The 25,510-nt window shown below is 37.2% G+C and overlaps 1 protein-coding gene across 2 annotated transcripts in view; it reads right to left on the bottom strand.

Annotated features, from left to right (window-relative positions):
• Positions 1 to 25,510, bottom strand: part of MYOF (myoferlin) — a 73,241-nt gene that overhangs the window by 24,009 nt on the left and 23,722 nt on the right. The window contains exons 8-28 of one of the 2 annotated variants that reach the window (XM_075107938.1): positions 25,144 to 25,206; positions 24,981 to 25,031; positions 23,369 to 23,399; positions 21,715 to 21,830; positions 20,368 to 20,494; positions 18,995 to 19,098; positions 17,992 to 18,060; positions 17,831 to 17,874; positions 17,309 to 17,391; positions 14,967 to 15,005; positions 12,355 to 12,479; positions 11,770 to 11,886; positions 11,231 to 11,408; positions 10,555 to 10,679; positions 9,930 to 10,036; positions 7,529 to 7,721; positions 6,343 to 6,498; positions 5,176 to 5,307; positions 3,663 to 3,826; positions 1,711 to 1,825; positions 1,486 to 1,591 (exon numbers count right to left, since the gene is read on the bottom strand). In XM_075107938.1, the coding sequence (XP_074964039.1) occupies positions 1,486 to 1,591; positions 1,711 to 1,825; positions 3,663 to 3,826; positions 5,176 to 5,307; positions 6,343 to 6,498; positions 7,529 to 7,721; positions 9,930 to 10,036; positions 10,555 to 10,679; positions 11,231 to 11,408; positions 11,770 to 11,886; positions 12,355 to 12,479; positions 14,967 to 15,005; positions 17,309 to 17,391; positions 17,831 to 17,874; positions 17,992 to 18,060; positions 18,995 to 19,098; positions 20,368 to 20,494; positions 21,715 to 21,830; positions 23,369 to 23,399; positions 24,981 to 25,031; positions 25,144 to 25,206 (2,245 nt within the window). The remainder of the gene's footprint in view (positions 1 to 1,485; positions 1,592 to 1,710; positions 1,826 to 3,662; positions 3,827 to 5,175; positions 5,308 to 6,342; positions 6,499 to 7,528; positions 7,722 to 9,929; positions 10,037 to 10,554; positions 10,680 to 11,230; positions 11,409 to 11,769; positions 11,887 to 12,354; positions 12,480 to 14,966; positions 15,006 to 17,308; positions 17,392 to 17,830; positions 17,875 to 17,991; positions 18,061 to 18,994; positions 19,099 to 20,367; positions 20,495 to 21,714; positions 21,831 to 23,368; positions 23,400 to 24,980; positions 25,032 to 25,143; positions 25,207 to 25,510) is intronic. The other variant, XM_075107939.1, reaches the window with a different exon arrangement.

Below are 25,510 nucleotides of genomic sequence, written 5' to 3'. Positions count from 1 at the left end.
AGACTGATCTCTTAATAAAAAGGTACTGCAGACTCCTACCAGAGGTTCCAGTCAAGACAGGTATCAGTAGTCTAAGATAAATAAATTTTTTTTTCTACTCAAATAGCTATTTTTGCAATAACTATTTGAGAGTTTTCAGCTGATTTAGAGCAAATTAAAATTCATTATAGTTTTGCAAAATTCTGGGCTTCCCAGAATCTTCTTCGATCTTCCCTTTTGCTTTTTGTTTTTGAACCATCAAATCAATGTCCTGTAAGTACTTTGCTATAAGAGATTGATCGCTTTTTCCTATTGCTGTAGCATCCAAAGTATGGTCTTATGAGGCTGTTTGTATCACAACTTTCTAAGCTGGTTACAGGTTTAATTTAGTGTAAGTAACAAGCATATAAAACTCAAAGCAACTCCAGGAAAAATGGTGGCTCTATGCACATAGGATTTTCTAACCTGATCGGATTAGGAGTACACCTAACCTGAAAATCTCTGCCTAGCAGCATCAGGTTCTTCACAGAAAGACTTTTAAGTCTTTTTTATTTCAGAATTGGCTAATAATAAGTTGCATACTGTTAAGATTTCATCCTGATCAGTCTTGCATGGCTCCCTTCCCACACAAATTCAGTGCAGTTATTCTGCTCTCAACAATATAGGAATCCTGCATACGCTTAGGTGGTGTGTGACCAACACAAACAGGTTCTTGACTTCCTTTGGTCCCAGATCTCCTGGCTGACCCCTTAGCACTGCGTGGTGACTCATCCCCTGGCTACAAGCTCCCAGTTAAACTACCAGACAGATCCAAACCTGGGTTTGCCACATATTCTTGCTGCAATTACAGAGGCTTCATGTCTCAATTTAAGCTCCTGACTTCTCTAAAAACAACCCAATTACTGCTACTAATCCACACCTTCCAGGTCTGATCCTAACCATCGGACTGCATTAACCCTGGACTTGGGAAAAATGCCTCGGAAACTTATTTCAAACAAGGATGGGCTCTATTTCCAAGCACGCTGTTCATACATACAGGTTTCCCATCTGGAACTGGAACCTCTCATGTTAGTAGATTGTTGTTTGCATTAGCCTTCTTTTTTTTTTTTTTAATTTGTCAAAGCTTTTGGCTCAAAACTGTCATCTGCTGCTGCAGTTAAGACCAATGTATAATTCTTTTTCTAGTAGGCACTTTTAAATGCATTTATTACACATAGTGTTCAAAATACTGGTCCCTTTTGGTCCAAGAAAGGCTCAATGAGAACAATGAGTTTGATGGAACAGTGATTAAAATGGAAATAGAAACATATGCAGAGAGTGGACACTTTCTCAATATCATTTCATCTGATTCCTTAAGCAACTGTTATCCAAATATTTCCTTGACATTATTCCACAGGGCAACCACTATCATGCCCAGGACACTGCTACAGGCTTGACGTGTGTCCTCCTTCAGTATAGGCTATGACAGATTGCCCTAATAATCAGCAGATAAACAGTAAAACTTACCATGCTCATCCACTGCTCGATTTAAATCGGATTTCCAAGCATCATCTTCCCACATCCATCCAAGAGGACACGTGAACTCACATGGTGGTGGAGCTTTTTCTCCATTCTTTTATGTAGGGAAAACATAATAGTTCTGTGCGTTAATAGATGAAATACACGGTGTAGCAAATCTTAGAACTCCTTCTCTTAAACCTTTACTTATCCAGTGAAAAATATGAGTCTCACCACATCTGTGTAACTCTCTTCAGCTGCTTTCCATTCCCCTCCAGGATAGCGACTCTCATTTTCATATACTTCATCAGTAAACTCAGTATGACCCGCATCAGCTTCAGTCAACAAACTGCAAGTCCACAGCAAATGCAATACTAAACCAAATGTATTTTAGTTTTCTACAGAGAATATAGAGAAAAAATGTACAGAATGTGCACACATGCTGGAATTCTGGATTGCCCATCTTTGTGAGGTTCTATTTATTAATACTGTGCAGCGTAGCTCTCATCTATATGCTGGCTACTTATTTTCCTAGATCATCTTGCTAAAACTGAAGCAACCCCAGTAGTAGCAAGCAACAGGAGGAACATTACTCATAAGAATGAGTGATTGGCAGGAGTGTTTTATCTGCTGGATTACTCAGGATCTGCTTTCAACACTCCCTCTTGGAAAAAAGAAAATACATTGTACATTTAAGTGTAGGAAAACCCAGACTGCACATGACAGTTATATGACCCTTTAATTTTCATATATCTAGCTACGCACTAAAATTTGGCGTTGTACTTAATTTTGTTCCCTGTTATGCTGTTGACAAGGCAAGTAATCGGTTGGCTAATATTTTTCTAACTTGCAAGTAAAAGAAATAAGAGAACATTAAATCAGACAAAATAACCTTGGTTTGCACTTGTGATTAACTCTGAGAAAGCACTAAAGTATGTTCTAAAATGCCATCTTCTGGTCAAACGAAGCCATGCAGGTTATTTTCTAATAAAAGCAGATGCAGGGCATAAACGTGCTTATGCATTTTAACAGTAGGGGTTTTTCCCATTATCAGAGAAAATATCTCCACATCTGTTACTGCTTTTCTTCATGCCAGATTATGAATTGAAATAAAAAGTATTAATTGAATATGAAAATAAATCCATCTATTCATACATATAAACTGATATGATTTTTAAATGGATCAAGTAATAGCACATATTTTTCCTGCTCAGCTTTTCTACAGCAACAGTCCTGTATTTCTGTATTTTTTTTTTACCATTGTAACACAATAATTTTAAACGGACTGAACTTTTTTTTTAAAAAAGAAAAAAGAAAATAACCTCTTTCTCATGCTGGCTTTTGTTTATGACACAAATAATTTACCCAGTCTGGTTTAAAGTGTGGCAAGCCAAATAGCTGAACTGGCACAACTCAGGAGTTGAAAACCTCTGACAGAGCAAGACTGCATATTGCCTGAATGTGCTAGAGCTGGGGGAGGATTGACACCTCATGTATTCAGCCCGCCAGGGCAGGAACTGTCATATGGCACCACAACCTTAGGCTCTGAAAACAAGCCCTGTCTTGAGGTAGTTTGAGAAATAACCCGTGACAGCTGTTTAATGAGGGCAATGCAACTTCTCAGCATTTAGTGAAATAAATACAAAAAACCACCCGCTGTATGCGAACGACCATGTAAATGCTGTAATGGTGTTGATACATCATCAACTGCGGATTTATACTGGACGTCAGCGTTAAGTTTCTATCCATGGAAGATCTAGCTACCTAAGTGTCTTGTCTGAAACCATCACAACAGGATCCGAGAACCTCACACAGACACAGGTGAGCTTCACAGTAGCTCTCTAGGAAAGGAAAACTATCATAACCCCTTTTCTAAAGATGAGGCACTGAGACACAGGTAAGATATGCAATACACCCATCACCATATGGAGACTTCTAAACCATAAGCTGGTTCATAGGAAATGGATGCATTCTTTCTGTTGTGTGTTTTATTTTCCTTTTTTAAAAAAGTAATGTTACTTTTAGTGTTACTAACTAGCTTTGACTACTGTCTGACTTTTGCTGTCCTAAAAAGTTCAGCTTAAAATCTCTTTCTCAGCCAATAAAACAGAGAGGAGCTTTTACTCTGCGCTCAGAGATGATTGAACTCCTTTACTGTTGCCTGCATAAAATTAAAAAAATCTGACCTTCTTTGAGGATCAACCATCCATTCTCCTTCCCACTCCCAGCCCTTTGGGGGTAGAAAGTACTCTCTTTTCAGTTTGATTTTTCCTGTGACATCGGAAAACTTGTGGCGACCAACAAGGCCTGAGGTACCCCACTTTCCAAAAAGAAGAGCCTGATTTTCATACTGTTTGAGAAGAAAGAAAAAATCAGTACTTTAGGAATAATAAAAAGCTTTTAGAGGAAAGAAAAAAAGAGATTTATGTAACTGTTACAACTGAAACATTCTACTACAAGTTTCCTTTTTCTGAGATTAAGTACTTCTTTCCCACATCCCTCTGCGATGTCATGATTAGTTTCTTTCTTTCTTTTTCTTCTGTGCTGCCTGGTAAACAATGATTCTACTGCTAAACTAAACTATCATCTCAATTTAATACCTCTCTACAACTACAGTCAAACTTCCTCCAAATTAAAGCTTTGTTAAATAGAATTCAATTACATTATTCAAATAAGTTTCTCCTGTTCCTTAAACACATGTTCCTCTCATTCTTTTCCATCTCAGATCTCCTGTTTATAATCTCTTCTTTCGTAACATGTAAAAGTGATTATAGTCTTATCGTGGAAGCTACCAGGGGCATGATTCTGATGTCAGCCTGGTTTATATATTTCCCTTTATGCTAATGAAATCATTTGTAGTTTATGATGGTCTTGAGTTTTCTGCTCTTATTCCTGTAAAATTGTTGGATTGCTGTATGAAGAACAAAAAATGAGATATTCAACAGCCTAAACTTAATTAATGGCTTTGAACATCCATTGACTATTTTAAGTGACTTACTACAGCACTACTAAATATTTAAGCATAGGTGCAATAATGATACAAGCCTCTGTAAAAATGTCTCGTTTCATTAGCCATTATACTGATATTGGACTATATGCACCATTAGGTGGTGGGGCATATAAAAGACACCTGCTGCTTACCATTATAACTCAAAATTGCTATTATATGCTGTGGGAGTATGTCAAGCATTTTTATTCCAAATTTGTTAACTCTTACCATTGAAATGTTTAGTCTTTTGTCAGCAAAATCTACTGGTTTTAACCAGTTTTTCCTGTAACAGTGAATTTTATACTGCTACAAAAGAACTACTATTAAGCAAAACCACTTGTATCCAAGTATGATTTGTAGAAGTGAAGAAGCAATTAAAATAAAAGGGTTATTCACATGCCAAAACATAATGGTCTAGATCCCAATCTTAATTACACTGATATAAATCTAAAATAAATATCTTCAAAATCACTGGAGTTAACCAGATTTTTACCTGATTAACCGGTTCAGAATCTGCTGCTGAAGTTAGTCCAGTAGGCACAATGGACTTGATCATTAGTTGCCTTGAATGGGGTCTACTTGTTTCAGTCTAATAAATACTATTCTCCCTTTCTGCACGGCATGCAAAAAAAATTCAAAAGACCTCCAATTTCATGGAATTCCTAACACTCATGTCCAAGTTTAAAGTAGGAAAGCAATGATGGACGTACCATTTCTGCGAAAACACTGAACGTTCCCTCTGCAAAGCTATTAAACTTCTTTTCAACTGCACTGAGCCCAAGCCAAATGTTAATTCGCAGCTCTGCAGGCATTTTGACATCTTTTGTCTTGTCCTGTGGGTACTGGCACACGAACAAAAAAAGGTATTCTTTGTTATGTTACACAGGTATTGTAACTTCCAGTGAAATAGATACAATAACATACAGATATGAGTAATAATGCATGATTTCTTTATCTCTTCCTATACTGCATTTCCTCAAAAGCCAGTAATAAATAGTTCAGGAAGGAAACATTCCTTAAATGGTACCTCCCAGGGCATGTAAAAACCAAACACAGTAACAGTACTATCACCCCTGTTCCTGTATATTCTCTCCCAAGTTTCAGCCAGCAATGAGTTTTTAATTATGACAATCACTTAAAACTTCAATGTTGATGTTAGTGTTTCTTATCAGGAGACTCTGGAAATGCAGAGGATAGAACGGTTCACTAAATGTAGAAGCAATGCATCATAACATGCATGCTAAGGGGGCTTGGATAAAAACATGAAGATACAGGCCTGTCTGCACTGAAGCATTGATCAACAGAACTACTGGTACATGGCCAAATTCTGTAAATGCTATTGTTCTGCAGTCAGATTGCCTTTTTTCTGGTTAAGTTTATTCCAATTAAAGACAATATAAACTTAAATGGAGAAAGGCGTTCCTATTCAAGAGTAAGACTCAATGCAGAAACACATGCTAGGGAACATCTAGGTGTAGACACGCTCTATGTCACTTGCAGAAAACCATCCAAAACTTTGAACAGGTTTTTGGAACTTCCCTGACTTACACTCTTCCCTCTGCAAGTCTCCGTTCACTGCCAACCCCAAAACACCAACCCGAGTAACACTTTTAAAAGTCCTATGACAATTTTGAGCTCTTTCAGAAAAGCCTCAGAGTTAGGGGCTGATGCTGGTTCTAATTGGCTTAATGATGAACTTCACATTACAATTTCTGTGATATTTTGAAGAAGCTACATGCAGTTGGCTTTTAATCTGTCACTTGTGACAGCTCGTTGTTCATCGTTTGTTTGCACATTTCATGCTCATGTCAGAAGGCACCACTGTTTATGGAGTTAAAGTTAAATATTTGTTTAAGCGGGGGGGGGGGGGGAAGTACCTTTAAGAAGATTGTTTGGGTCTTTCCACAATATTTACCAGATGATTCGGGGCTCGTTGTGGAATACAGCACTTGGTGTGCAGGAACACGAGCGTAAGCCAGTCTTTTCTCCCCTCGGATCATCCATATGATTACATCAGGCATACTGTTTTGTGGCTGTGGATTATTTGTGGGGAAAAGAAAGTTAAGAACAGCGATTAATAGAATGTTAAACTAGTCTAATGCTTAGACAACAGAAACAAAGTAGCATTTATATCAAAGGATTCACCACTTAGAATTAATAACTAACATGAATTTATGATAAACAGAGGAAATTGTTTTACTTTGCAAGTAACGCAATCCACAGTTCTGAAACAATCATTAAAAATACCATTGAGATTGTTGGAAACCAAATAAGTTTTGTAAAAAAAGGTTTCTATATCTTCTGCAGTTTTCCAGAGACGTTTTGTGTCTCAGTTCCTTTGTGGCGACTATAGTGACTGATCCCAAATGCTAATGCTTTGGATTGACCTGCTACATATTTAAGTGCTTGTAATGCTTCCACATTAAGGGTAGATCATCATAAGACTTTTAGTGGAAGACAGAAACAGCCTACCATCTTTTTGCAGCTTCGTGCACACCTTTGTATGCTACCTGCAAGTCTGCCAAATTAACGGCTTATTTTTTTTTAAATCAGTAACTTTTCAAAGCAGAAGAGACAAAGAAAATATAAAACATTTCTACAATGTTGTGAGAACTGATTACAGGATAACCGAGATGAAAAGTCAAGATGTTGCTGAAAACTTAAAAAACACAGAAACAAACAGTTTCATCTCTGTTAGAAGTTGATTACTGTGGCTAACAAGCTGCGGAAATGCAGCATATATCCTGCAGTCCCTGAACCAGCAATGTGACCCGCAATTCTGGAAGAAAGGAACGGACAAAATACTGTCACTGTGAACAGAACAGAGTCTATTCTACAGATCACAGAATGGTCATTTCACAACACGGGTTCTCAGTGAAGACCGCTAACACACTAGAATGTTGTATTTAAGTAAATCCTAATTACAGAGGGGAACACGTTTACTTTCACAGCATTTAAAATTACTATTCTAAGGAGAGTGGATATTGCTTGATCAGCAGTGACCATTACACCAGTTCAGCTATTTCTGAACTAACTGAATCACTGGCATTGTGCACTACTAACCTCTTCACTCAGTTGCAGTAATTTATCCAACCAATCCTCAATTTCTGTCAGAGTGGCTTTCACATCAGTAGCTTCGTTTCTCATCCTTGCTGCTGCTTCTCCAATCTGTCCGAGAGACTTGAGGCGCAGTTTTTCTATCTGAGTGTCAAGGACTGTGATATTAGATTTGCCTTCTATGAGGGGAAATGGTTTACTGAAAATAGAATATTTATTATGGTTAATAATCTAAGTGAATTTTATTTAGCCACACACTAAATGCAGACACGCATACAGTGGCAGCAGATAGAGTGCTATTATTTCCTGTGACTGAAAACCACTGGAATAGTGCTATAGCACCTACTTCTGCAGAGATTTCCACCCGACAGAGCGTTTACAGTAAGCAAGGGAAATGCTGTGCTTGCATAACGAGCACCAACGTAGAGTAGCCCAAGGTGTATGCTTTAATGGACTTGCTGCTAACCAAACCAAACCAAATCCATTTCCCTATATATTCAAATTAGAAAATTATTGTCTCAGAATGTACATCTCAAAGATGAAATCAGTGTCTTCAGACCAAGATTAGGATCCTTTCCTGTAAATTCTCAGAAACTCAACACAGAAATATGGCTTGTGTCTATGACTAGAGTCATCTAACCCTCTGGCATGAAGACATCGAAGAACTCTAAAAGAAATCCATGACACAGAACTTCTGAGTCACCAGAGGGCAGAGTAGCTGTTCAACGGAACAAAGAAATCCTACAGCATCACAGCAGAGCCCAGGAAAAATGAGTTTGTGGAGGTCTGAGGAAAAGGCAGCTTTTCGAAGAGCAATGATTATATCCCATTAACAGAGTTCATTAAGAGGTCTTTAATATGATACTTAAAAAAAATAATTTCCAAAGATACTGCCAACTTTGAAAAGACTGACTCTTCTCTGACCTATTTTTAATGACAAGCCATGCACTTCTAAGGGCTTTGATTCTGCAAAACCTTGAGACTGACTATTGTGCCTTCCACTATAGTTCTACTAATCTGAATGCAAGTGCTGCCTACCCTGGGTGCACGTACTGACACAGGAATCAGTACTTCCAGAGCAGATCAGAACTTCCAGAAAGTCACCTCGTTTTAGGGTTAAACAGTACACTGAAAACTCTCTCAAACTCCTAACTCGTCTAACCTTTAGTGTGGCAAGGAAAATTGTTCCATGAATTCAACACAGGGAATTATGTCTTGGACACAGGTTTCATGAGTTTTCTGAAAAAAAACATAAAGAGCATTGTATCCTGTGAACAACAGGAAGCCTATTTGGTTGATATGCCTAGGTGCTGTTGCTCCATAATCACTGCGTGATAAGGTATTTTATACAGTAATGGACTGAATTAATAACAGTGCAGATGCGTGTCAGGAGGATGGGTTGACATAACTGACAAAACCTGAAGTTCCTACACTCACTAGATGGCTCCATGTGACAACAGTTTGCCCTTCACATTTTGCTTTCCTAAAGTGTATCAGTCCTTTCTTTCTGCTTTCTTCCAGATCACAGAAGGTATTCTATGAAGTTAATGGTTTATATTTTGAGATAAGCTTTCTATCATATAATATTTTGCTAGTATATACTGATTTCCACTGTTTGCTTTTCCTCTGTTCACTTTTATATTGGCACTACAGCTTGATGAATGTGTTCTCTCACTTCACGTTCTCTGTTATTTCCTCTAATGGATAGTAACTGTTCTCTCATTTTCCCTTTTCCTGTGCTGTTTCATCACCCACTTGTTCAATGTTTTTCAAGCGTCTCTTCCCCGCCTTAATGTCTCCTATTAATGTCTCTTTCTCATACAGTTCCTTCCTCTCTATTTAGTATTTTTTCTCCTTCAGAACCCTAAGTGCTGACTCCTATTGCCTTCTCTGAACACTCCCATACATACAGACATGTTGACTAAAGGCTTTTTAAAAAATATCATCTTTATGGCCCTTAAGCTCTAAATAGCTTTTAAATTTTTTATTTTAGGCTTACCAATAAATCACAGAATTTCTTCCCTCTTCAGTGTCAGAAATAACATTGAAACATGGGTAAACAAAAGGTACATGAGGAATTCTAAAGGCAAGGTGGTAGAAAGGCAGCAGAGATCCACGATTTCACATTTTCAGAACAGTCCTGCCTTAGATTTTTTCAAGAGATGCTGTTTTATTAGTCAGTGACTAAGATAAAGGAGAATTACAAAACTAGATGGATTACTTCATTGGCAATATCATGGTGTTTTACTGCTTTCAGAGGCTTTTGGAATTCTAGTTCTCAGGTCAGTTCATGAGGGTAATCAGTTTTACAGTCTTTAGAATTTGTTTTCTGACTTAGTAAAGGCAATAACGAAGATTCTAAGCAGGCCTAGAATGATAACGTAAGAGATAAAAAAGGTACTTTTACCTTATATCTTCTGTAAGATCATCAATTAGCTTCAACCACATCTCAGCTAATCGGTTTTCAGAAATTTTAGTCTGCATTCCTGATTTTAAGGTGGCTAAGTTGGATTGCTGAGGAATTTAAAAGAAAAGGATTTGCGCTTATAAACTTCCATTGTGGTTTATGGTCTTTAATTTTATTTATTTGTATGTATAAAGCCCAAATCAAAAAAGACTCAGATGTTCAAACTTGCTTCATATTTAACAGGACTATTCCTACGTTCTTTCTCACTGTATTCAACAATACATTATACTGCATCTAAATTCCAAAGCAAATAAGTAACAGTTCTACAGACTTAACATGCCCTTAACCAACACCAAGGACTCTTCCTTCCTGTGGGAATTCCCTGCAGATTCAAGCAGGAGTGTGTTGGGCCTTGCCAGAATACAAACCTATGATCAGCAGTGCCATTTGTTAAACTGAGCTATGTTTAATTTTGAATAGCAAAAAAGGAGGGGAAGGTGCCATAAACCTGTTCCACAATTTGCTCAGAATGGCATTTTTTTATTACAAATATATTTGATTTTTTGAAATGAAAAAAGTAAAAGTGAAAAGCGTATCAGCAAAAGAAAGATCTTAAGTGTCTTACCAATCTTTCAGCCATGTTTAGGATTACATTCACAGGGTCCAATCTATGACTTATGTCCTCCCAAAAGGAAGTCAGTGTTACAACTGGCTTTGTGTTTGCCCATGGCAAGTAGTAATAATAATTACCTGGTGTGAAACATTTGTACGTTAGAGTTAGAATTCATGGAAAGAATACAAACTGCATGCTGCACGAGTTGCTATATTTATTTCATTTATGCACTACAGTTCGTTAAGAACATACAAGCTAGTCCAAGCTTATCAAAGGATTTATATTTTTCAGCCACTGTAGTGTCTGTGGGTGGTAAACTTTTACTTCAAACTGTTTCAAAATCTAATGATTTTTTTCAATAAATTATCTGTTAACATGTTCACTATTCTTCCCCATAGCTTGCCAATGTAGATAGCACACTATACAAGTGTATCCTGAAATAAAATATTCAAATAATTATTTTACAGAGTAAATCTGATTACTTCATTTAATACACAGAAAAAAAGGAACTCCTACTGTTTGCAATTAATAACAGAAGTTATAGCCAAGATATATTTTCCTGTAACCTAGCTGTGTTGTTTTCTTCTAAGATTTTAGTGCAGTTAGGGCCATCATTCCAAAGCTATAAAATAGCACCTCAAAAAGAGGATTTTACATTATTTCATCCCCATACCAGCAGCACCCTTACCATCAAAAACAGCACGACTGTACTGAGTTGTTGATGCCAAAGGCTTACAGGTGGTATCAAACTTGTTGCCGTAGTTGCCAATGCTAACTTCAAACTGGATAGGCTCACCAGTGTCTTGCAGCATGGTAGCAGAATGAAACACAGCAGCCAAGCAGAACTTCCGCCTGCGCTGGTATTTCTGCAAGAAGCACCTTTTTAGTTGTATTTCAATATTTGTAAAACAGGATCCACAATTATAGAAAACAATAGCAATTTCTTAATGGAAATAATAATTTTAATATTCTACTAGTTTCTGAGAGGTAACCAAAAAGATAGGTGTGTATAATAGATCAGTGTATTTGAGATTATAAAAATGTTTCAAATCAACATTTCATGCTATGAGGTTATGATATTTTTGTAGCCACACAATCAATAACCACCCCTCTTCATTCTGAGGTTCAACTCTACTGTTTCAATTACAGTAAGTTAGATCATTCTCCAAAAATAACCAGCCAAGGCACATCTCCATTACCAACACCGACAATAAAACAAGGACTTACCTCAACAACCAGTAAGTCATCATTAGGGATCATCTCTAACTTTTTATTAACAGGTTTGCTTTCAAGTATTGTAGACAGTTCAACCAGAATTCTCCCTCTATAAGCAACTCCTTCTCCCTGTAACATAATCACACATTGAATCCAATTTTATATATTTCTCCTACAGCAGCTAGCTATACATAATTCTGGCTTCACTGGTGTTCTCAAAACTTCTGCAAAGGCACGGATGTACATATTTGAACAAATGAAATAAAGCAGTTGGCTGTAATTAATGCTAGAAGTGAAAGATATATACTTATGAAAACAAGGAAATAAGAAATACAAATACATGCACAGATGCAGATAGTGAAAATCATCAAAAACTGCTGCTCCTTCAAAAACACCTTTAAAATGAAAATGGACAAGAATGGAAAATACTATCATACTTCCTTATTAATCGTAAATAAAAAGTACTATTCACAAAGAAACACCAAAGGGAGTGTAACATAAAACAAACAAACAAAAAAACCAACCTTAAAATTAATTAATTGATTAAAAACAGTTGGGGTTAATCTTTTATTAAAAACAATGCATAAAGAAACTGACCTTTCCAAAGTTCAATTCATCGTATGGGTCTGGGAATCCAGTGTATTCTCTTGGACTTCCGTAAAAGTTTAGGTAACAAGGTCCAAATGTTGGTAAAAAGCCAACTTCAGTTTCTCCAGTATTTACTAACAGAAAACATTACCATTATATCTCTGTTAATTATCATTCAGATAATTAACATTAACAATTAACATTACTATCAAACCCCGTAGAACAGATGTTAGGTATTAGTTAGGTATTAGTTATTAGTAAAGTCAGAACACTTTATTCTCTGCGTATACTGTATGAATTTAAAGTAATTGTACCAGTGACTGTACTTATTCCTAACCCTCTCCTTCACTGTACCATACTTACTAGATACTACTTCATGCAGTAAAAAACCTCAGAATAAATAGAACTTCTGCCCCACTCCAAATACTAGGCTTTCATTTATATGAAAGAGCAATACACTCTTATGTTAGCAGAAAACATATTTTCTAGAAATAAATGAAACTGAGTAAAACATTTGCAATCATTTAAATGCATCATTTAAATGCATGGACCATTGTTCTAACAAAAGACTTTCTACAAAAAAGATGCACACCGTAGGAGAAAAAAACCCTACCGTTTAGCACAGTTAATCCTACTGTTCTAATTTTTAGTATAATTTTTCTGTGGTTATATTTCAGGGTAAAACAGAGACTACTGCAAACTCTAATAATAACTGCTCTAAGTGCATCGTTTCTCACAAACTCCCTTCTCAGTAAGCTAAAATTCATACAAGACTGAAAGTCTACAAACTCAGTTACTTCTCAGTTAATTCTGATGACCGTAAACCCTAATTTATGTACTAGTCTTATTCCATGACTAACAAAATAAAATTTCCCAATGACTTAGCTAAGAAAAAAAATTATTAAGGATTCAGATATTTTTGTCCGTTTTAATAGCTAAGCTAGGAAACTGCACACCAAAGCTATTGTTTATTTTCAAATCTTTAAGATATCTAAGAACACGAAAAGGTATTTCCATTGCTAACACTTGCTGTCACAACTTTGTATTTTTGAACAATGTTCTGGTTTTTAGCAGAAAAAAGTATATATAGGGAGGCCTTAGCTGCATTGCTACTGTTCTCCTTTGAGTATGCATTCATGCCTTCCAAATTTATTGGACGAATGACATTCTGAAAAGCTCTTTTTAGAGCCAATTACAACCTATACTTCAGGGAGATAATTGTTCTTTCAGTAACAATCAAACACATGCCAAGGCTATTGATTGATAAATTTGATGAGTATTGCAAAGAGAATTAGAACAAGGTAAGCAACACACATGCAGAAAAACATGGCACAGTTTTGAGCGAACAGGAAAGATTTGATATTCTTTTCTTCTTGTATCCTAGCTTTTATCTTTGAACAAATGATCCTGGTATAAAAAAAGATGAGAATCAGGTTCTAAGTGATCTGCAGCCCAAAGAAGGATGCATTTATCACAGGAAAGAATGGCTGAGATAAGAAAGTGAAAATAAAGGGCTATGCCTTGTATGACTGCCGCTGTGACTGCTGAGTGACATAAATGAATGGGATGTCTTGATTAATTCCCTGTCAACACAAAGTCACATAAAATCTGCAAAATATAAAATAAAGATTTGCAGTTCTCTATTTTGCATTTGGATACTTTCACATCTGTATGTCTGAATCAGAAACAGATCAAAATTTTAATGAAAAAGAATTCAGACTCTTGTTGGAATACCATCCAATTGTTAAAAAATTCTAACGCTGAACTGCTCGCATCAGATCTCAACGTGACTAGGTCTAAGATACAGATCTGTGTTGAACTAATACATTCACTACTTACTGATGCTAATAAATTAAACAGAATATAAATTTTAAAACAAAACAAAACAAAACAAAACCTCCCAAACCTGGAATAATTTGTTTACATTTAAAATTCAATTGTTTTTACGTTTAGAAGGCTGATGATCACGTATTACAGAAAGAGGTTCCAAAAAGTTATTTCAGCCTTCAACTTAGTATTACTTTATTAAGAAAGAAAGATAGTAAATTAAGTATTTGCGTAGCTGAATGTTTGCTACCTTTCAACTGCACTCCAACTGAAATTTATTTCTCACTATATAAATATTTACCACAAAGTCTTTCAAAACTGGATGTCAACCCAGACAGTTATGTAAAGAGCCACCTCTCCAAGTTTTAACAGAATCAGATTTTATTTTTCAGACTTTATTTATATTGCTAGCTAAGCATAACTAAAGCAGCCACTAATTATTTTAGGCAGTTACTTCTGCAGGGCTCTGAAGCTGCAAATACAGTTGTGATCTCAGAGCTAAGTTAAAAATTGCAAGCCGGTGTTAGACTAAGAACTTTATGACTGAAGCAATTGCATGCTCAACTCTAAAACATAGCTTGAAGCACCAGCCAAACAGAAATATTTTCAAACCAGTTCCAGTGCCAAAACTGTTTTAGACAGTTAGTTATCTTTGATAGTCTTTAATCATAATGGTGAAGTCTTTTAGACAAGTAATTATTAAAAAATATTTTTAAATATGATGGGTTTTCTTAGGCAACACTTCTCAGTTTGGGCAATGGAAAGCAGAATCAGTAACAGACAAAGATATAAACCTTCATATGATGAAGCCCCTGTTCCCGAAGATGAAAATTCTATATTATGAAAAGAGAAGAAGTTACATGACGAGTGACAAAAGCATTTAAAAAACAAATACATCACAAAGCAATCTGCTATTAAAATAAAGTTGAAGACCTGAGGAAAAAGAAAGTTTATGTGAGCTAGAATTTTGCCTCCTGATTGAAGTATGAAGGTATTACTCTTCCTGTACAAATTCTAAAGAGCAAACAGCATGTAGCTGACAAAAGATATTGTTTTGATGCTTCTGTTTCAGTATAGTTCTTCTCCCCACAAAATAAAATTTTAATTTTAAAACTATTTAAAAACCTTAAGAATATTTAAGAAAACCACTACATTTCAGGGCCCATTAGAATATCTTCATTTACTGAAGACCGTAGTATAGCTCAGTTTCCCAGTCATTTAGAAGCCAGAAGAGGCTTCAGGCATGGTGTTGACCTCAAGGGAAGATAATCTGTGATTTTACATGGAAATGGCTATTCCAGTGTCAGTCCCTCAGTAGAGAGAGAATCCAGATAAGATTTTCTCAGTTACTAAGTGCCTGGGTTTGAAGTATAAAGGAGATGTGAGCCAGCAGCAGTTCAAGTTACACACTTGTGTGGGTAGTACAAGTGATCTCTCCAGCGCTGAATTTTCCCCAGCTCAGCCCTTCTGTCTTTGATTTCCCATTGCCTGTTTCTGTAACCCCTTCTTTTGCCTCTGGTGTGTGTGGGATATATGGAAAGAACGTTTGCACAAAGTCTTACTTCAACAGCAGTACTTCTAAGAGGACTGGGTTGCAAGCTTGGAGTTACGTGACTGAAAATACAGTTCCATCCGGTAAGATAAATACTTGACTCAAGTCACTACAGGATGGGAGCCACTAATTTTGTTTTTAAGTTTCTGACATAGCTAGCAACTTGAGGACAAACTGGTCTGTGTCAGACAAGTACATATCATATAGATTTCATAAACATAATAGAGAAAATAGTATTTTTGATTGTTATTGCAGCAATGCTGGAAACGATTTTGAGCCAATGTCCTTCAACCTAGTGTAGATAGTCAGATAAACATTAAGCCTGTTTGGCCGTGAACTTTACAATTCTGTATGGCAAACTAATATGCCATAGTATGTTCATTAAAAAGATAAAACAAATGGCAAATTTATGGCAATAAAACTTGCAAAAAAAAAGGCAATAAACCAATGCAAATTGGCAAAATAAAAGAAAACAATGGCAAATTAACACAGAATCCTTGTCATGGAGCTGGCTCAATTGTATGAAAGATCTGGCTATAAAAAGAAGATGAGATTATAATCACAGATCACAAAGAAATAACCAATAATTACAATATCATATTAGAACATAAATGTAACAGGATTTTTTTTTAATTTCCTAAAATCTTCAGACAAATAATGTTTCTTATAATATTGTAAAGACGAGTTTTATTGGAAAGGTATTGTCCAATGGGGACAACATGTCAGGAACTTCATATCCTGCCTATCTAAATTTGGTTTATTGCAGTTAATCAGCTTTGTTTTTTAGTTTTTATGAAATTACATATCCAGTCACCTACACTGATCGAAGCACATAAGTTAATTGTCTGCGATCGTAGCATTGCAATTACAGCCTTCATTCGTTGAAGCTACTGAAATAAGGGTTACTAAGTAGTAATTTGGGGCACTCGTGCAACGAGATGCAGCTCCCATTTCCAGTAAGCTACTGATCAGAGCAGAGGCTGATCCAAGTTACCCCAGCATCTGAAAGTAGCCCAGTGGTATACAGGAAATGAGCGGGTGGTTCTAGACAGTTCCTGTAGGCTCAGGAACATTCCCCACCTTTTCGGTTCTCTTGTCAGAGAAAGAACAGACACGCTTGGAAGGTGGCAGAAAAAGTCTTGTCTACTAGTGCCTGATGAAGTCGTGACTCTGAAACAGTGACACCAGATTGTTTTTAAATTTAATGTCCTATTAAGTATCTTAGTAAATTTGCACATCTTAGGATGGATTGTGAAATCACATTGGGAAAGTATTCACAAATTTAATTAATTCATCAACTTTATATCTATATATCTGTATAAATCTATATCTTAGAATGCTGAATTTTGAATTAGTTACTACTATTTCCATGATGATGTGGTTTAAACATTAAAATTTTAATACTTCACTTTGAAAAGCCCTACAGTATGTTCTCTAGGAGCATTGTTTTGAAAACTCCAGAAAGAGACAATCTCACACAGAATTGAGGAACTATAGGAAAATATACTTTCCTAGAACACTGATCTTTGCTATTCCTCATAACACAAGAGAAGATAACAAGTTACATACTGCTCAATCAATTACCTTCAACTTCTCCTCCAGAAGAAGCAATTTTTGAGAGACTTAAATATGTTGTTCCTACTACATCATTTTTTGTAAGACGATCCCTACAGAAAGAAAAAAATAAAAATTTTATTTAAATGTAATGCTGGTCATCCTACACAAAAGCAAGATACCAGTGACTAAATGCATCTCAAGACAGTGTAAATACATTTTATATCACCTGGAATATACATCACATTTTAAATCACCTTGCTAACAGAGATGGTAATGGTTAGTTACAAAAGTAGGCTGCATGAGAAGTCACCTGACTTTTACAATATCACCTAAACAGTGATAGTGCTCAGTACTTACTGCACAAAATTAACAATACTCCCATGTTACATTAATCAGATCTCTTGTAAAGAAACCATGAAGGAAGATACTTTAACACTTGCTTAAATATTCTTATAGACTGTAAAAATACCTGACATCTATAAAACCAGACTTTTCTTCACTTAATATCATTTACTTTGTCTAGTACTTCGATTAAAAGTCATAACTCACCAGTCAACAACTGCAAGTTTTATTTTCTCACACATCGAGGGAAACTGAATAAAAAGCAATTAAAATACAATTATCCGTTACTTATTTCACCTCTGTAACGTTAATGCCCTGTATTCCAAAAGGATGGCTGTTTTGTACAGAAACAAGAAAAAAACCCTGACCTTGATTTGAAGAGAAATAATTTGATTCCACTCTGGATTAGCATTTTTCTCAATTATATTTGTGCAAACCTGCAAAAAAGGAAATCATCTATACAGCACATCAAAGATAAAACAGACAAAAAAGCATATACTAGCTATGATTTAGGATAAATCATATTCTGTTTGGTAAGATGAGGGGTAGTAGTTAATGATGAATCCTGAGTGGTTTATGCTGCAATGAGCTATTAGTTTTCAATTTGTAGACACTGCTAAACCCATCTGCATGTGCACCACTAACGACTATTGGAGGGAAAAGAAAATTCTGAAACAGTATCTAAGCCTGAGACTGGAGCTACCCTACAGGAAAAAAGCTTATTTTCACTAGCTACAATTTAATGTGCTTTCACACTAGTACTGATCTCTTTTATCACAGCAGAGAAACAAGACAAAGGAATGACTTGATCCCAGCTTCCTTCATGCAGATTTTAGAGTAGATGAAGTATATATTCTATGGGAGAGCCTGTATTATTTGCTAGTCATGTCTACTGAAGACCCTCTACGTTACTGGGCATGGCAACCCAACTAAATAACATAATGAAAGACCAACATTTTCCTTCTTAATAAAAAGAAGATTGGCCAGCAATGAATATAGGCTGTGTAGTCGTGCTTCAGCTCAAATTTGGCATTCTATGGAACACATGAGTAATAAAATGTACCAATGTTGTTAACCTGTCCAGAAAGATCTGTACCAGCAGTTACAGAAAGCAATCATGTACAACCTGTAGGCGAGCAATCTGGCATGCATGAGCTCCTAGCATTTAGTCATACATTCCTTTTATTAGTCATCAGCTTTACACTCATTCTGTGGGACTCTGTAGCTTGTCCTCATTTTACAAAGTGAACTTTAGGGCTAATGCTTTTTTATTTCCATAATTTTAGTAAACTTAAAAATTCATATTCGCATATGAAATCTGTTCTCAGGACTAAGATTAGAATGCAAACATTCAGATATTTACTAAATTACCTTTTTCCCAGCAAAAGAAACTTCCACAAATGGATCTACCAGGTTTTTCTTGTCTGCTTCTCCTCCAAATATTTCCTTGACAGTCTGTGCAAAAGCATCATCCACTGGAGAGGTGTCAAAGAAGAAATTAAGTTTTATGCTTTGTTATTATTATTTATTCAGCCTAAATAATAAATTGCCCATAGCAATCTCACCAAAATCAACCATCTTGCAGGTAAAGTAAGGTCTAATCTGATAAACAAAATTCCAAGCAGTGTTGCTGGTAAAAATGGAGAATTTAGGCTTTGCGCAATTTCAAGAACAGTAATTTTTGAAACATCATAAGGATGTGCTTCTGAATTTAGAGGCACAGTTGTATTTGAAAACCATTATGTATGTACCTGTAGACATTGTCAGTTGTTGTCACAGATCTAAATGAGAAATTATGCTAAGAAGGGATTAAAAGCCACCTACACTCTATCAGAAAACACATATGGCATATAATGAGGGAAATAGCCTTTGTCTCAGCAATATAGGATTAACACAAGTAAAATCTCAATAAACAAATTAAGACAAACTGCTTACAAGCTCCCCTGCCCTCCAGTGGTGTTTATTTAAGCTTCTGATGCTCAGCTTATAGCCACAGCCCGCATGCAGCTTTCTGGAATACAGCCAGTTCCTAGTTACTTATGTCCTGTGGCCTCTCAGGAGCAGGTTGCCGTCAATACAGACTGCCTCGGCCATCACAGCGGCGGCTGACTGACTGCAGCAGTCCTGTGGCCTTTCCGCCATTGCAAAATACCTGCAGCTATCAGCACCTGTGAAGACGACTTAATGGATTGCTGCGAAGAGGAAGATGCGAGGGGCCATCAGCAGTACTACTCATTTACTAGGATCTAAATGCCTAGGAAAAGAAGGCTGCAGGAACCAGCTGTCTGGTAACCTCCTGAAAGTGGACAGGGATGGGATCCAACAGAAAGTTGACAAATGCACTATATACTTAAGCAAGACATGCACAGAACATCCAGTTTATCTGCAGATCAACTGTACTTGAATGTTAGTTACTCGAATAGAACTTCTGCGACTGGAGAAGGGCTAATGAAGATGACCCCTTCCCACTACCAGAAGCTGTGTGGCCCACTCGGCAACAGATGAACATTACTAATCTAATGGGTAACACATTAAATTATCCATTGTAAGAACTAAGTAGACTTACTGAGCATTACCAAAGGACTTGAAATGGGCTACTTAAGCCATCACAGAATTATTGGCTCAAGTAACAATGTAAAACACTCAAGATGTTTTATGTTCGAGGAATGTTGCTGAACAGCTAACACAAATATTTCTAATGGTAATCAAATACACTGAGGGACAAGTAGTGAGAAACTAAGTACTTTGTGGAATGTCCTCAGCTCTGTAGATTTTGAGAACGAAAGTGACCCATCGAAGTGCAATTCCAGCAGGTAATAACAGATTGCTCTCCACATCATCGCCTTCATTATCTCTTTCTCTTTTTTCAACCTGTTGGGAGATAGAGTGGTACGTAGTGTATGGTATATAAGACAGACAGATTAATGTACAGAATTAAGGTGATTAGTTAAACTGGTGCCCACAACACTCTTCAGATAGAAGACTGTTGTCAGTTTCATTAGAAAGAATGAGATTTTATCAAATTATCAAGCCACAAAAATTAATTCTACCTAAACTGTTTTACTTATATTTTTATCTCTAAAGTACTCAATTGCAGGAGCCCATTATAATCACACTTCTAAAATCATCATCAGATGACGATGATTTTGGCACCTGGACGATGCCAACTTCATGCAATTTTCATACTCATCTCAAGATGAATATCATGGTAAGGCATCTTACTGCAATTAGAAAATGCATACTACTCTGACATAATATACCAGAACTTACTGCTTCCTCCTTTAAAAATAAATAGGAAATAAAAGATTTCACCATGAATAACTAGACATACCCTTGTTATTGCAAGAACCACGAGGATAGCAGAAAGGAAGAGTTAATATGGAACAAGGAGATCTTCCACGGTTTTGGCGACTATGTTATATATAACTAAGGAACAGCAGTATGCAAAAATCTCAGGCAGGAAGAACAGCAGAACTTAAACTACAGACAATGGTCAAGTAAGAAAAATGTCACACAGAAAAGAGGACCTTTTTTTACCCTGAGAGAACAGCAGACAGTTAAGGACTGGATTCTTAAAACCACCTACTGCTTTCATATGTATCAAATTACCTGTGCCTAACCTGTAATTATTGATGGGTCTGACTTTTATCTGGTAAATATTTGGAGATTTTGGTACTCAGATTTCTCTATGGACTTGTCTACATTACATAGTAGTGGACACATTCCTGACTTAGTCCTGGAACTGTTATGAATATGCTACTCAGCCTCATTAGCTATGCTAAGGAGAAATACATATTAGCTTGTATGCAATACCAGGCTAACACATCTCTACTTCTTCCAGGATGTGAAGAAGTACCTACAAATGGTAGATCAACACACCCAGAGCTGGTCCAGAGGTTGCTTAGTTGGACAGAATAACAAAATAAGCTTTGAGTTATCCACTTAGCACTGGATGCCCTTGAAACTACTCGTAAATCTTGTCTTACTTTTAAATGCTGCTCACAGAGTGAATTATACAGTATTCAAAAAATGTCAGGGGACATGAATCCATGGGGTGGAGGGGGGAAGAAAAACATTTAAACAAAACTTACTGGTGGCTCATCTCCAGTTCCCAGGACGAACATGCTGACTTTCATATAGCCTTTAGCTCCTGAATTTGTATCTTCAGGATCACTCAGCAAAAGCCATTTTCTCATGACTGCGTGGCCTAAAATAAAACAACCCCCATGCCAAGCAATATCTGTTACAAAATGGCAGAAATCATAAAATCAAAGTCAACTGTTCCAAAAGCATGCTTTATCCTAAACCTAATTATTTTAAAAATTTATTCTGTTCTACACAGGTCTCAATCACAGAATGGTGGGGGTTGGTAGGGACCTCTGGAAATCATCTCGTCCAACCCCCCTGCTTGAGCAGGCACACCCAGAGCAGGGGGCACAGGGACGCGTCCAGGCGGGGGTGAATGTCTCCAGGGAAGGGACCCCACAGCCTCCCTGGGCAGCCTGTGCCCCTGCTCTGGCACCCGCACAGGGAAGGGGTTTGTCCTCATGTTCAGGTGGAACTTCCCATGTTCCAACTTGTTCCCGTTGTCCCTTGGCCTGTCACTGGGCACCACTGAAAAGAGCCTAGTCCCATCGTCCTGACACCCACCCTTTAGATATTTATAGGTATTGATGAAATCCCTCCTCAGTCTTCTCTTCTCCAGGCTGAAAAAACCCAAGTCTCTCAGCCTTTCCTCATAAGGGAGATGCTTCAGTCCCCTGAGCATCTTGGTAGCTCTCCGCTGGACTTGCTCAAGCAGTTCCACGTCCTTCTTAAACTGGGGGGCCCAGAACTGGACACAGGACTCCAAATGTGGTCTCACCCGGGCAGAGGAGAGGGGGAGGATAACCTCTCTCGACCTGCTGGCCACACTCCTTTTAATGCAGCCCAGGACACCATTGGCCTTCTTGGCCACAAGGGCACATTGCTGGTTCAGGGTCACCTTGTTGTCCACCAGCGCTCCCAGGTCCTTCTCAGCAGAGCCACTTCCCAGTAGCTCAGCCCCCAGCCTGTACCAGTGGACGGGGTTGTTCCTCCCCAGGGGCAGGACCTTGCACTTGCTCTTGATGAATTTCATTGGGTTCCCCTGGGCCCAGCCCTCCAGCCTGACCAGCTCTCGCTGGATGGCAGCACAGCCTGCTGGCGTATCAGCCACTTCTCCCAGCTTGGTGTCATCAGCGAACTTGCTGAGGTTACACTCTGTCCCATCATCCAGGTCATTGATGAATATGTTAAACAGGACTGGACCCAGCACAGACCCCTGGGGAACACCACGAGTGACAGGCCTCCATCCAGACTCTGCCCCATTGATCGCAACCCTCTGAGTTCTGTTGTTGAGCCAGTTCTCTGTCCACCTCACTGTCCACTCGTCCAACGCACACTTCCTTAGCTTGTGTCATTCAAAACAAGAAATCTAGTGGTGTTAAAATGTTGTGGCATACTAATTCAGGGACATTTTTATAAATATTTTTGCATTATTTTTCACATTTTAGGTCTTTGATACCAGAACTAATATCCAAATTTTAGGTGCTTGTACTTCACCTTGAAACCACCGAAAGGAGTTATATATTGTAACTTAATACTTAAAGCAGCAATCTCAAATAACTTTATATTAACTTTCCTCTTTTACTTTAGAAATTTAATTAAATGTTTCAACTTCAAGTTTCAAGCTAGGAAAGAAGCTCTGAAGCAACTGTTACTTACCAGGCTCATCATAAACATAGCCAATGTCAATCTGAAAGAAAGATCAAAGGCATTACCTCTGAAGAAACACCAAAGCAGAAAAATGCCAGGGCAACTTCTGTCAAGTTTTTCATGAGTACTACTACATTATTCTCTTGTCACAAAAGAAAGTTTACATAGCATATTTGTGGGAGGAGAAAGAGAAAATGCCTTACATTGAAAAATTAGGCATTTTGAATGGATACAGCAGCCAAGAAGAAAACTCAAGAAAAGATGTAATAGAACTAACAGCTATAGTTACTTTATTCTCTCCTCAGATCCCCAGCTTTTTCATTTATTGGAGACAGAAGATGGGGCTGGCTTACTGCTTCCTGAATTACCTATGTTCCCCCATTATTTTATGTTCAGACAGGCTTTTCAGAACTCTCTTGTTTATTTCCTGCTCAACATGTCATCCTTCCGTTCCAGAAATGAAGCTTGGGTTTTTTAAAAATGAATAATTTCCTTTTTGTTTTATGAAGATTATGAGCAATTTTTCCCCCACTGGACAATCTGGACAAGATTGCACATATACCACGACTGTATTCATTGTTTCAAACATGTTCAGAAAGGTAAGCATGTTTGCTTACGGCAACTGGGGCTAACATTCGTTGCAGGCAAAGTCTGAAAGGGTGATTTTTTAGAGAGAATTACCCTTGGGGTTTTCTCCTAGAATGTGTGCCTGCAGGAACAGAAAGTAGCTAAATGACATGCTGTCACAAGCTTAGTGAATGATCAGTCCTCCACAGAACAATATACCGCTGTCTGAATCACTAGAAATTACATAGATAATAGGTAGTGAGAAGCAAAAGCAACCAGCTTTGTGGCAGAAACTGCTTTATTTAGAAGAGAGCCTCTTCCACACTTGCAAATTTTTGTGAAGAGCTGGTCCAGAGACATCCTTAATGTATGAAGTACAAAATCAGCAATCAGAAAATACAGCCAATGCTGATATTGGAAATGTTATAATAGGAGATCCCAGTAGCCATTACAATTGTCATGTGAATTCTTTGTATTACTTTAGGAATACCTTCAACAGGCAGATGTCTACCTCCCAATATTGACCATAACAAATACAAATAAAGACAACCTCGCAAATATCATCAGAACCACAGAAATTATAACTAAGAGACTTTTCCACCATCTGTTTTACTTAAACTTCTGACCAAAGGAACACCTTTCCACATCACTTGAGAATGTGTATATTTATGCTGCCATACATACCACTATTCTGCCTACTGGTGACCTAATAGAATTATCTCTTCAAACCCTACCTCATACCAAAATACTCACCCTGATACCTTTTGGGGAAAAAAATTTACCTTCTGCTAAATATTTTTTTTCTCTTGGATGTAAGTTAGACAACTTGGTATATAATACCTACACTTTTCTTTAGCAATAATCTTCTATTCAAATAAGAAAACTGTTTACTAGTGCTTTGAGCACTAGTCTGTCTCTAGCATGAGAAGCAAGACATCGTTAGGTAATTGTACGGCCCCGCGCTAAAGTAGTATAAATTTAAACAATTAAAACAAGTACTTAAAAAATTCTCTCATTTAATTTAGTCAAGATATGGAAGTTGTTTCATACACACCTTAAATTCTCCCATTAGACAGTCTGCTCGTAGAGAATAAGAATCATACACCTAAAAAGACAGACAAGCACGAAACAGGAATGTTCCTAAATGTCGTAGTGAAATGGCCAGAAAATGCTATATGCATCCAGCAGCCTTTTGAACATGCACCATTTTTTCTTACCCGAATGCTAACTGTTTCATCAAGCAACTCTAAAGGAGTCATGTGGACATTGTAGAAAAATATCTGTTAAGGTAAAAACAAACACAAAACCTGTCTCAAAATGACAAACACATATTCTCTGAACAGAAAATGCAAAAACATTATTTTAAGAGGCTTGCGAAGCATGCCTGCTACAGTACTTTTACCCTGCCTCCTTGCTGGACACATTATACGATAATTTAGTTCAGAGTAAAAAACTAAATTTAGTAAATAAACTTAGTACAAAATAGAAAAAAGACAGTCACAATGTCCATGTGAATGAATGCCGTAGGCATAGCTGTGCAGCAAACTTTCAGCACTGTCCTTGCTCCTTGCTCTGCACTTCACA

Source organism: Phalacrocorax aristotelis, chromosome 12 (assembly GCF_949628215.1).
Source record: "Phalacrocorax aristotelis chromosome 12, bGulAri2.1, whole genome shotgun sequence".
Lineage (NCBI taxonomy): Eukaryota > Metazoa > Chordata > Aves > Suliformes > Phalacrocoracidae > Phalacrocorax > Phalacrocorax aristotelis.
This window is presented reverse-complemented; position numbering and strand designations above follow the sequence as displayed.